This window comes from Zonotrichia leucophrys, chromosome Z (genome assembly GCF_028769735.1).
Source record: "Zonotrichia leucophrys gambelii isolate GWCS_2022_RI chromosome Z, RI_Zleu_2.0, whole genome shotgun sequence".
NCBI classification, from domain to species: domain Eukaryota; kingdom Metazoa; phylum Chordata; class Aves; order Passeriformes; family Passerellidae; genus Zonotrichia; species Zonotrichia leucophrys.
In genome coordinates, this window is record NC_088200.1 from 48,171,117 (window position 1) to 48,183,251 (window position 12,135).

The window sequence follows — 12,135 nt, forward strand, 5'->3', positions numbered from 1 at the left end:
TGTCAATTAATGCATGCCTCTACACTACCAAAAACTCTAACCAGGATATTCGCAAAGTGAATGTCTTCTACTTACATTTTCATTATTTGCTTACTCAAAATTAACATATTCAGGCTAGCAAGATACATATATAAGAGATCCTTAGAAGAAGTAATCTCTTAAGTCCACAAGACGGTCTAGGACACAAAACACAGCACACATCCCTCATTCTGTAAAACATCAGTCAGAGGAGGTAGAATGGGGCTTTTTCCCTCCATTCAATGCTATAATGAAATGCTTGTCACTACAGAAAATTGCCCTAAGCAATGTTTTTCTCATAATAATAGTAACCTAAAAGACAAATGAAAGAAATCAAAGAATGAAATTCATCCAACTATTTTTGCAAGGCAGCAGCTGGCACCCACAGTCACAGCAGTATCTGCTGCACCACAGACTCCAAGAAGAGAACAGCCAAACCAATCTACAGCAAAGGTCCGGAGTAGTGGGTGTGGGAAGGAGGGTGGGAAGGTGGTATAAGATTCTTGAATGTGAAATTTTAGCCTTGGGGGAGTTTTCACAAGCAAGTAATAAACAGCTCAGAAAGGCTGTTTTAGCGAAAACAGAACTGGATTTAACTAGCACAGGGCAAATGCTCTGCTATACAAACCCACGTCTGAACTGGATGTATTTCTAAAATGGGGGGTTAGAATGTCAGCTTTTGCAGCACGAGCCAAACCTGAGGGGTAAAATAGTTTTCTGTTGGACACTGCTGCCCTCCAGTGACAACACAGAAGATGCAACTGGGGAAGAGAGCTTTTGCTGCAAAAGGTTTCTTTGCTCTCGAGATAAGTGATCTTCTGATCATTGAACTATGACAGAATTTAATGAGACTGAAATCTAAATTAACCTTAGCCTTAAAATATCGCTTGATTAAACAAAGTATTTGAATGTAAATAAATACATATTTCTGCAAATAAAATGTGTAATGCAATACAATTACAATCAGCAATACTTCTGTATGTCAGTAAAACCTGTGCATGACAAGCATTTCAGAAAAGCTGAAAGCAAGAAAGCTATATTACATGACAATTAGTTAAATAACAAATGGATGTAATTTAGGTATGAAACTTCTTATAGACGTGACAGTGTTTACACTACCAGGGACTTTCACAATAAACATTTTCAGACATTTCACACAAAAAGTAGTGTAAATCATAAATATGTATCATTGCTTTCATTCCACAAATTGCCCAGCATTTCAGTGCGAATAAGTGACTGCTTTAATGTTTGCTAAAAATTAACCTGTATTTTTTTACAAGAAGTGTGTTATATGATAGACAAGTTGTTTGATAGTCCTTAATATTGTAGTTCCAAATTCTCAACATTTTGTGACTTATTTTCTCTTTATTTTGCTTATAGATTTGTATTCTGATGGGACCTTGTCCGTATTGCAAAAAAATTGTGAAAATCATAGCCTTTGATGCAGTTTCTTGATGCAAGATCTTAAACCTATGTTTCACCAGGAAACAAGTGTGTTCCTTATGGGGAACATGATCAGAGCACAAACCCAGGCCTTGCAGATCAGTCAGTCATGAGGACACACATTTTTTTGATTTTGAAAACTTGTCTTCTGTAGCTAGATTCAGTAAAATTCTCTTCTGAATCAGATTAATATTTAAAAAAAAAAACATGCTTATGCACTTTTTATCTTTCAGTTTTCCAACAGCTTTTGGATTCTTATGCACTTGTGCTCTGACGAGCACACGCATTCCTTTTTTTTTTTTTTGGTTACCCCAGAATTACAACACTTCAGATGAATGCAGCAAACTATTTCCTCTGTCATTAGTAAACCTTTTAGTTCTGCAATGAACCTGGCAGAACAGTGTGCTATACTAAATAGCTATCTAACTGATACTCAATCTCTGGGACACATAAGTGCACTCCTCTAGGTTCTTGCACTGCACTTTTCTATGACACCAAAAAGTTGTGATCTGAAAAGAAGTAGCGACAAAAACACACTACCTGAAATATCCCTACCTGAATTTCCCTACCAGAAATATCTCAGAGGAAGTGTCTACCACCTAAGCTGCTTTTTACTAACATGGCAAAGAAACTGTCATGGTTATCTGAGAAAATTTTCTGCGACACTCTGGGAATGTCAGGAGACAAAGTCCTGGCATTGCTAAACAGAAGGGATGGATGTTTGCAAAAAACCAGCTATGGGTGAAAGAAAATCAGAAAGTATGAATGAAAGGGTGTGGAAAGCATGGAAAGAGGATAGTGAGTATGGGATGGACAGACAAGTAGAGACACAGGACAAAGAAAAAGATCATTTCCCATTCTTATATGAAAGTAAGAATGAGAAAACTTCAGAACTTGGGAGAAAAACAGAGTCTTTTTCCATATGCTGTGCAAACAGTCTTTTAATCTTCAAATATTTGCTTATATTTTTTTCAATAAGTTACTTTCCTTAAAAAGAAAATATTTTAAATTATTGATTAAGTACTCCCTTGCCTGAATCCTAAATCTCAAATTTAAGGTAAAAGTAAGGAAAAGATGGAATTTAACAAGATATTATGACTTAACAAAATATTTCTAGAACTCATCTTTAAAGGAAAAGATTAAGATTAAACCTTCTTATACATCTTTCATTTAAAAATATAAGCATGTCCATGCTTCACTGGTTTTAAGGCTCCACATCTGCCTTCAAATGTATTCTTTGGAAGTAAAATTTTACTACTTTTATTCAACAAAATCCTATCAGTAACTAATCACAAAAGATATTTCAGACTTTAAAGTACCTATTTTTTTCTTCCACTTTAAGTGTCATATTTATTTTGAACCTTGATTTGTCATCATGTTTTCTGGGAAAGCAACTACACACAGGCTGCATGACTTCCACGCACCCTAGTACCTCATTATTTGTAAATACACTGAGAGAGAAAAAAAAAAGAGAGATGAAAAGACACAAGACTTTCTTTAGCAGGAAAAGTCTCCAAAACTATCCATTATGCACATAAAATGATCTGTGTATCTTCTCCATGTAAGGACAGATTTTATGTCCATCACAGCACTTTGATGTTACAATTATTCACGTTTTTTTCAAAAAGCACAGCTATTCCGTGAGAACTGTAATGGTCAAATGGTCCATTGATTCTATAGAAAAGACACTATTGCTCCTTATGACCACCTTGCAATGTAAATTTTTCATGTAAATCTTGAGAGAAATTAATTCTGAGGCACTTCTATACTCAAAAGTTGATACACATTCTCAGGTAAATACAGAATGGGATACAAAGGGGAGACCCCTAAAAAGTTCTGTGGCAGGAATGAGAAAAGGACAAGGCTCAGGTTTTGGTCTTCATATTGCTGTTTATTTTTCTCTTATCACAAGTTCAGCACACCGTATACATGCCAGACTTAGCACACAAAGAGAAGACACCAAAAGTCACAAGACACACTGGTTCAAGGTCTTTTAAAGCTATTTAATCCAATTAATTCTTAGAACTTATTTTATTTCTACCTTTCTACCAATAACTATTTGTCTGTCCACACAACATCTGTATTGTGGTTCTTCCTAACCAATCACTCTGTGCTACCAACACTGCAGAAAATGGAGCAGATGAAGAACAAGAGGGAGATCAGACAACGTCCAAAATTCCCCATCCTGTCTTCTATTTACCTCCAAACTGAAAACCCAAAACTCTTTTCACCCTGTGATAAACTACACTACTATCTATTTCACACACTCATAGATTCTGATTCATCTCAAAGTCTTGGGAGCTTTCTCCATGGACGAAGGTTAAAAGCAGTGTTCTCCTGGGGATCAGGACTTCCCAGGACAGGCAGAGAAACATTCCCTGAGCCCTGGCTTCCAACATCTGGAGACCTGGTTGTCACCAACCCTGAAAGAATTTAAAAAACGAGTAGATGTGGCACTTACACACAGTTTAGTGACGCCACTGCTGGGTTAATTGTTGGACTGATGACCTTTAGGATCTTTTCCAACCTCAATGATTCTGAGATTCTATATGCAAAGTAGCCCACAACATTTTGCAATGAAGTACTAAAAATTCTTTGTTTTTCAAAAGTAAAAGTGATTGCCAGTACATGTTTAGCAAGACACAGCCTTGGATATAGAGCAGACGTACGCTGAGAAAAAAACATGTCAAGATGACTGATGTCACCCTTATCTTTTATGAAAACCACTACAGAAAGGCTTCTGTGATCCAGGATTTTAATTGTTTTAAGGGAAAGGCAGAAGTCATTGTTTCACATGCATGTATACATGCAGCACATATAGATATATGTGTGCATGTTTGTATATATACAAAAAAGAAGAAAGAGCATATATTCTAATGTTTACATGTATACAGGTAGGTGTACGTATATACCTCCCTACAAGTGATTTTCCAGAATTGGAACATTGCTATACAAACCAAGTTTACTACTCACTGCTTAGCCTTACACTATCACTTGTGTTTGGTCACTTCTGATGACTTGGAAACAAATGTGGGAAAAGCATATGTACTCTTGTGCATTTCCAGAATATCTTAGTAGAATTTACTTCATGTATACAGCTTTTGTTCAGATTCCCACCAGTTTGATCAAGTATAATGAGTAAGAACAGCAAGAGTTGGCAAGGGCTGTGTATGGTTCAGCTAGGATTCTTGTGGCCCAGAACTCAGTTTTCTAATGGAAAAGTTTAATATTACAGCTCTGATAGTGCCAGAACAATGTCTTCAGTTTAGCATAAACACTAGCATAAGTATTTTGGAAAATATCAACTACTTCACAAAGTGGTACTATAATTCACAGTTTGGGGTTTAGATTAATCTAAAACATTTCACTCAATAAATAGCTTCTATTTTTATTTTCATCACTTACACACATAGCTTCATACAGTACCATCTGCTCTCACAGACTTGGTTTTAGTTAGACATTTTTCACAGTTAATTTGCTTCCTTATTTTATCTTAGAATGTTCATCTATTCAGAATATAAATTTTAAGTGAATTTGTTTTGTGGAACCATTGCAAATCTCAGGCACTTTAACTTACTCAACTGATAAAGAGAACTTTGATAAATTTACGGCAAAATTCCTCAAGATTTTCTAATCCAACTACAGCTATCTCTCTAAAAATATGTTTGTGACATGAAAAGAACAATACCCTAAAAGCTACAAAAAGGAAACACTCCACAGGAATGGATACAGACTGAAGTAGAAAGCTACTTTCAAACATGAGGCAGTCAGCATTGTGTACTAAATATAGTCCCTGTCTTTTTTCCTGTATCTTACATTTTGTCATTGATCATAAGGAATGCATGAGGTTTTTTTCCATTTTTTAAGGACAACATCCTTGATTCTGTCTTTGCTTCCTATTTTTAAGTAAGATTTTTTAAAAATACCTTTTTCAAAATGAAAACAATAGCAAGTTCTTAGAAAATCTGTGATTATTGGCAGAAAGTAACAGAAAAGTTTAAACTACCAGGTGTGTGGTTTTTGTTGCAGTAAGACCAGCTTTTGTTGTTGCATGCCTAATTTTCCTTGGTTTATACCACTAGCTGGTGAAGTAGACTTCCCTGCTGACTATGTCAGTAAAGATATAGCCCCCAATGTAAGATTATAAATATAGTTTCTGATTATACATTGAGAACATCAGGTGCTAAATATGGCTAAATGTTTTAGTTTCAACAATAACTTTTAATTAGTGGAAGCAATAAAGGAAGCAAAACCACATTTTAATTCTTACTGCTTTTGTGGCTGGTGAAGAACAGCTTACAAAAATAGAAGGGAAAAATACCTGAAGAGGAAATAAAATATGATGTCTTGAGTTCTAAAAGAAAGGAAATTGGGTTTTGAAAAGAGCATTTTGACAGTGACACACGCCTCATCCCCATCCCATTCTTCCAGGGCTTATTGTTCTGCTTCAGAAAGCAGCACACATTCTTGCTTTAGCTCCAAATTCAATCATTAGTGAAGTCACATGTGAGCTTGGAAGAACAGGACTTGGTCTTACCCAATGGACTCGGTCTTGGAGGTCTTTTCTAACTTGCACGATTCTGTGATTCCATGGTAACATCTAAATGGGCCAATTTTACCTGATGCAGCTTTTAATTTTTATTTTGGGGCATTTTTTGTCTTTGATATACATCCCCCTAAGTATTTTTTGCTTGATGCCAAGAGTCTTACATGACCACATTTGCAAGAGGCTTGTTATTTTGGGCTACTTATCTTCTTTTCTTTCTTACTTGACCAATATCACATCTTGGTGGTTAGGGACAGCATGGCTAATGCATCTCTGTAAAGAAGTACAGCCAATTTACAGCACAGCATTTTCACAGTACAATACAGCATCTTTGTAAAGAAGTACATAAGATTTATTTGAGAATCACAGTAAGACATCTCTCAGCTCAAAGCCAATGACTGTTCATTGAGGCTAAAAATTTGGAGGCAGCCAGATACCAGTGTTTAGTTGCATCACTCTTGCACGCAACTGGCTGCAGAAGTTGGTGAACAACAACAACATTAAGCTGACAGGTAACAGATGTTGTGCTGGACTGCTGTCTGTATGTACTGATAAGAAAATACACTGAAGGAAAATGGCTATTGAAGCACATTTTATTATTCAGTAATTTTTAATACAGGAAAGGTGTCAGTTTCAAACCTATATATAGAAACTTACAGTAAATGATCAGTTGTTTCAAGGAGAGACAAAGCTGCACTAAATCCAGTTTTAGTTGTATAAAATTTTAAAAACCTTTTCATAATTTAGAATTATTTATAGTATATACAGACTTTTATTGAGAGATGAACATACAATGGGTACAATTTCCTCATACTAGTTTAAAAACAGATTCACATTTTACATACTTCCTTTTACATTCAGTGGAAAACTTCCATAGCTTGGTTTTATTTGTTACTCAGCCACTTCATGATTAATTTTGTATTAGTCCAGCTATCTGAAGCTGTAACTCAAGGAAGAGAATTGCAGAGAAAGGACTTCTTTGTACAGACTCAGTAACACTTTACATATTGAGTCACATTTTCTTTTACAGGAAGTTTCCTCAAAATAAGGAATAGTTTTAAAAAATTAATAATGACAAATATTGGTATTACTAGTCCCAAGAAGACCAATAAGAAAGGATTAGGACTGATAGTAATACAGTAGAAGATAAATAATAAAAAAACTGGCACTCTAAAAAGCTTCTCTAATCCATAAGTAGCCCAGACAGCATTAAAGAATTACACACTATATCAAGTCTGGTAGAGGTAGTGGTAAAGGCAACTGGAACTGTACATGAGATATTAGTCCATTTTTACAATTCTCTAACACAACTAGAAACATCTTGAAAATATGTTTCTTTATAATATAACGAAGTACCAAGAATGTATTATTCTCTTTGGTTTACGAATCGGGGATTGCTGACTGCAGTATTTTTTACCTAAAATGCTACCCTACCATTGCTGAATAACAGTTGATAGGGGAAAAAATAGAAAACCTCTTTAAAAGGATATATATTTGGACTGCCTGCACTAGCACAGAACTTACTACTTTATTTGGAGATCTGCATGTATACACAGCAGAATGATGTTCCTTAAAGGAGTGGCCTATAGATATTTTCCTTAAACTACATTTTAGCATCTTATACAGATTTATAACTGTAATTTTTTTTCCTAACAGAGGTTTTTCTAGTCAATACGAAAGTAGTTACACAGAAAAATACTTAAGATATGTAAGGCCATAACAGAACTTAGAAGCTGAAGTTTGTCTTATTAAGCCAGTAATATATGCTAAACAGGCACAAAGTAGTTACAAGAACTTACGTGATCAAAACATTTTTGGAGTGTGTCATAGGAATTATTGCCTCAGAAATGCGTAATAAATTACAATTTAAAAGGGTCAAAAATACAGGATCAAATAATGTTTCCATGTCAACTGAATAAAATAATTTATTTACAGATCATGAGGAAAAACATAAAAGACTTTTCTTTTTCAAATAAATAATGTCTTAAGGGAACACTTTCACCGACTAAAAAAATAAATTTGTGTGATTAAACAAACAGTTCTTATGTACTAAACAAAACCATAAAAACATTCAAAGGACAATAGTGCAACCATGTCAGAGCATAAAGCTGATGTTTGTTATTTTACCTTTTAGGCTGAAGACAAGGTAACCTTTTAAAGTGAAACAACAGAAAAAAATTATGCATTCATTATTTCCACATATAAATACATTCTTTAATTTCTAGATTTAAACAGTCCAAGTTCTTTTGCTTTAACATAAATTCAACACAGTATTATGTGAACATTCAAAATATGATGGAACTGACCATGACAGGACTTCTAAAATGAGTTCCAACTGAGCTATAGATATATCCCCATTTAATAGTGCATTTTCAGTCCTCTAGACATTGATCATAAATTTACTCCAAGGTAAAACTTTGTTAACAGCTAACAACCTTCAACCCTGAATCTTATTTAGAAAACAACACTGTTGCAAATTAAAGTTGCTTTACATGACACAAAAAAATTACAGAACTTAATAAATTGATGCAGGCTACATAATTTGACTAAATAACATAAGGTAGATTTTGGTTATTAAAATAAATGAGAAACAAAAGTACTGAAAACATCAGCGGCCTGCAGAGAGGGAAAAACTGGTATGGAGGCAAGTCCCTGAACTTACATCCTTCAACCAGCCTCTCTACAAACACGGATACTCTCATGGCACCCTCTGTATGATAAAAATATTAGATATGAAAGCAATTATTACACATGCACGTACGCTGCTAATTCTGGGATGTGAAACCCAGAGACATTTTGCAAGAGATACTCCTGATGTTGTGACACAGGTGGAGAGAAGGCCAAGCGACAGCTACAGATACTGAAAGGGAAATCACCAAGATTATAGTCAAATTCTTCCACATAGTGGGGGAAAACTGTTAGAAATTTGTAGTCATTTGGGGAACTGAAGTTGGACAAGAAGAGAAATGTTTATACAGAAAAGGAGGACAAGTATGAGAACATCTTGCCCAGAACGATAGTAGTATACCTCTGTCCTGGAGCATTTTCACAGGCAGGCTATCCAACCCCACAGATAACCAAATCTAGGACTAGCCAAAGTCCATCTCTGCTTGAGTCCTTGGAAGGCTGGACAAAACCACCTCCAGAAATCCTGCCTGCAAATCACTTTATGTGATTCTCTGCGTCCAGCCAAAACACTTTGCTCATGCAGGTCTGTCAATAATGCTTAAGCAAACATTGCACCTCATTTACTGGAGGCCAAGACCACGGAACTGGTCAAACACAGTAGCTCAGGACACACACATAAAACACTGATCCCTAGTCCAGGCTCTCCAAGCTAACAACACCGAATGAGAAACATTTTTGGAACATAAGTAACAATTTATAATCTTGATCTTACCCCGAGAAAATGCAAATGCCTACATGCTGAAGGCTCACACTTCACAAACCAAGGACTATATAACCTTCCTATCTTTTCCCTACTGCAAACACTTCCCAAATTAATTTTCCTTCCATTTCATTCATATGGACAAAAGGAAGGGTTCACACAAACAACACAGAAAAGGCCCTCACCAAAACAGTCAGTTAAATTTGGCTTTTCTGCTCAAAGAAGCTAACTGAAGCTGTCTATTTCTTTATTAATATAGGTTTAACAGTAAGCAATATGTATGTGATTAGGCATATTCCTGATACACTTGAGCGTCCTGCATTCTCTGCCACATGCTTCAGATAAGTCTCAGAACTACAGTGAGGCATCCGGTATTGCTGTGTGGGAAGACACTACAACCCTGAAATCTCCTGCATCGAATTAGGTAGCATGTGAAGATTCTCCTAGTACTTCAAAAAACCCTCACCAAACATGTTTTGTCTTCTAGGTCTGAACTATTATACAGTGAAAGAAAATGTCTTATTCATTCTGGCATTAGATTTCTCTCTCTTGGTGAAAAAATTTCTGATAATTACCCAAGGATTAGCTGCTCTGATTACATATTTGAAAGGATGCCTAAAACAAATTCTTTTCCTAGTTAAAACCTTTTTATTATTTCTAAATTATGAACCTTCCTGTTTATCAGATCTCTATGTTTTATACAAGAGATAACACACTACAGGCCATACAGTGCTGATAAAATGCAGCAAACAGCTGCTAGTCATACGGTTTTTCCATCAATTGATAAAACTTTACCCAGGTTTGATTTACTTAACTAGGCTTCAGCTTGGAGATGTTTTGTTAATGGAAACAGAAGAGACAACAGTTTTCTGGCTCTGAAAAGGTCCTATCCTATTTTGATCAAAATCAGTGAAAGTTAAGAAGAACTGGATTTTGACCGCTAACTGTAGAAATGCCCATGATTTTTTACTACATTATGGAACTCTCGGGAACTATTTTAAGCAAAATTCAGTTTAGAGATGATGACACCTAAAGCTACCACCCTCTGGTAAGTTTCTCAGAACTTTTCTAAAATCAGTTGAAAGAACTCTCATTAAAGTGATTGCTGTTCACTCCAGGGTTCTCTTTTACAGAAAAATTTATACAAATGCTTGTGCATGTGCAGCAATTCTTTCACCTACTGATTTAAAACTTATAAAAATGTATTAAAATATATATTAAATCAGACTCCTACATACTATTACAATCTTTCAGTTAGTGACTGAATAGAAGATATTTGAAAAAGCAAAGGAAAAATTACAACTTGTACCAGTTTGTAGTAACAATAAGGATCTAACTTAAATAGGCAGAGAGATATTGGATCATAACTCATTTCGGCAATCCTACATATCACAGGTGTTACATTCTCTCTGGAATTTTGGACTGTAATAGTCCAGACAAATGCTTTTTTCACCTCTTAGCTCTGTAGGATCAGTTATAAAGTCTATTTCTCACTTCTTAATCAAACCCCAACACTCGAAATAAAATACATTCTAACTAGTCAAATTTTGAGGAACTACAACAGAATACCATGCACCTGCCACTGTCTTCTCCTGATAAAGATCATTCTGCTTCCCCTAAAATGAGGGATTACTTGGACCTAGGCAACCCTTAATAGTTTGGAGTTTTCTTAAGAAATGTTTAATCAACATATATTTAAGGCTGTCAAAAACTAGATCAGCAGACTCGATCAAAAAGAGATTATATTCACTAAAGCTGTAATTTTTTTCTTTACCTGTGAGTGATATTGGATATTACTACGTTCTATATATAAGAAATACGAATGCCATAAAGAAACATGCATGTAGAGACAATAATATATATTACAATATTGTATGCAGTGACTACTGTAGCATTGATTCTGAGCTCCTTGCACTGAATAATATTACTTTAAAAAACTGAAAAAAGAGACTATGGGGTGAAGCAATTCCACAAATTTGAATGAGTAGAAAGTACAGTCTGGATTTTGAAGATTATGTGTAACTTCTAAATATACAATGTATAAATCCATAATAAAAGGGAAACACTACTAAAATATTTTGGTTTAGTTGTTAACTTGGGTTTTTTTAAATATACAAGATATTTAGTTAAGGAAAATTATCTATCATTTAAATATTACAACAGTTTTTTGTGAGTGCTGACTTTTTGACATGTGTCCCAGCCAGGCTGGTTACTGATCTTGTATCATCTTGATTATCACTTCGTTTTCGCACTTCACTGTAAAAAACAAAACCAAAAATTTGCACTCAATTAACACATTTCTATTCATGTTCATTCTTCTATTTTTACCACAATATGCTGCAGAGTTCATCACCATCTATTGTACGGCTAATACACTGTAAATTAGCACAGAATCAACGTGTCTCACAAGTTTCCAATTTGATAATCATATTGACATTTCTATTCAATTCATAGTGATAAAAATATGATTTTTTTTAATTATCTAGTAACTCCCCCATGTTCTGATTTATCTTCCATTTTCTTTTGAGAAGTTTTTATTTGATTCTGTATGTTACCATAAAAAAGAGAATGTTTATAGCTCTAAGTACAAAACCAAATAACTTCAGTTTCAAGTACGAATTTACTTTCATAGAATAAATGCATGCTGTTGGATGCCTTTTAGAAATGCAGACTTAAAAGCTGTGCAAATATGATTGATTATGGGTTACAGAACACTTTCTTGGAACCATACTTCTTTCTT

The 12,135-nt window shown here is 34.8% G+C and overlaps 1 protein-coding gene across 1 annotated transcript in view; it reads right to left on the reverse strand.

Moving 5' to 3' along the window:
- Positions 1-11,542: 11,542 nt before the first annotated feature.
- RASEF (RAS and EF-hand domain containing) overlaps positions 11,543-12,135 on the reverse strand; it is a 28,803-nt gene continuing 28,210 nt past the window's right edge. Inside the window, exon 17 of the mRNA XM_064736030.1 lies at positions 11,543-11,651. Coding sequence (XP_064592100.1) covers positions 11,543-11,651 — 109 coding nt within the window. The remainder of the gene's footprint in view (positions 11,652-12,135) is intronic.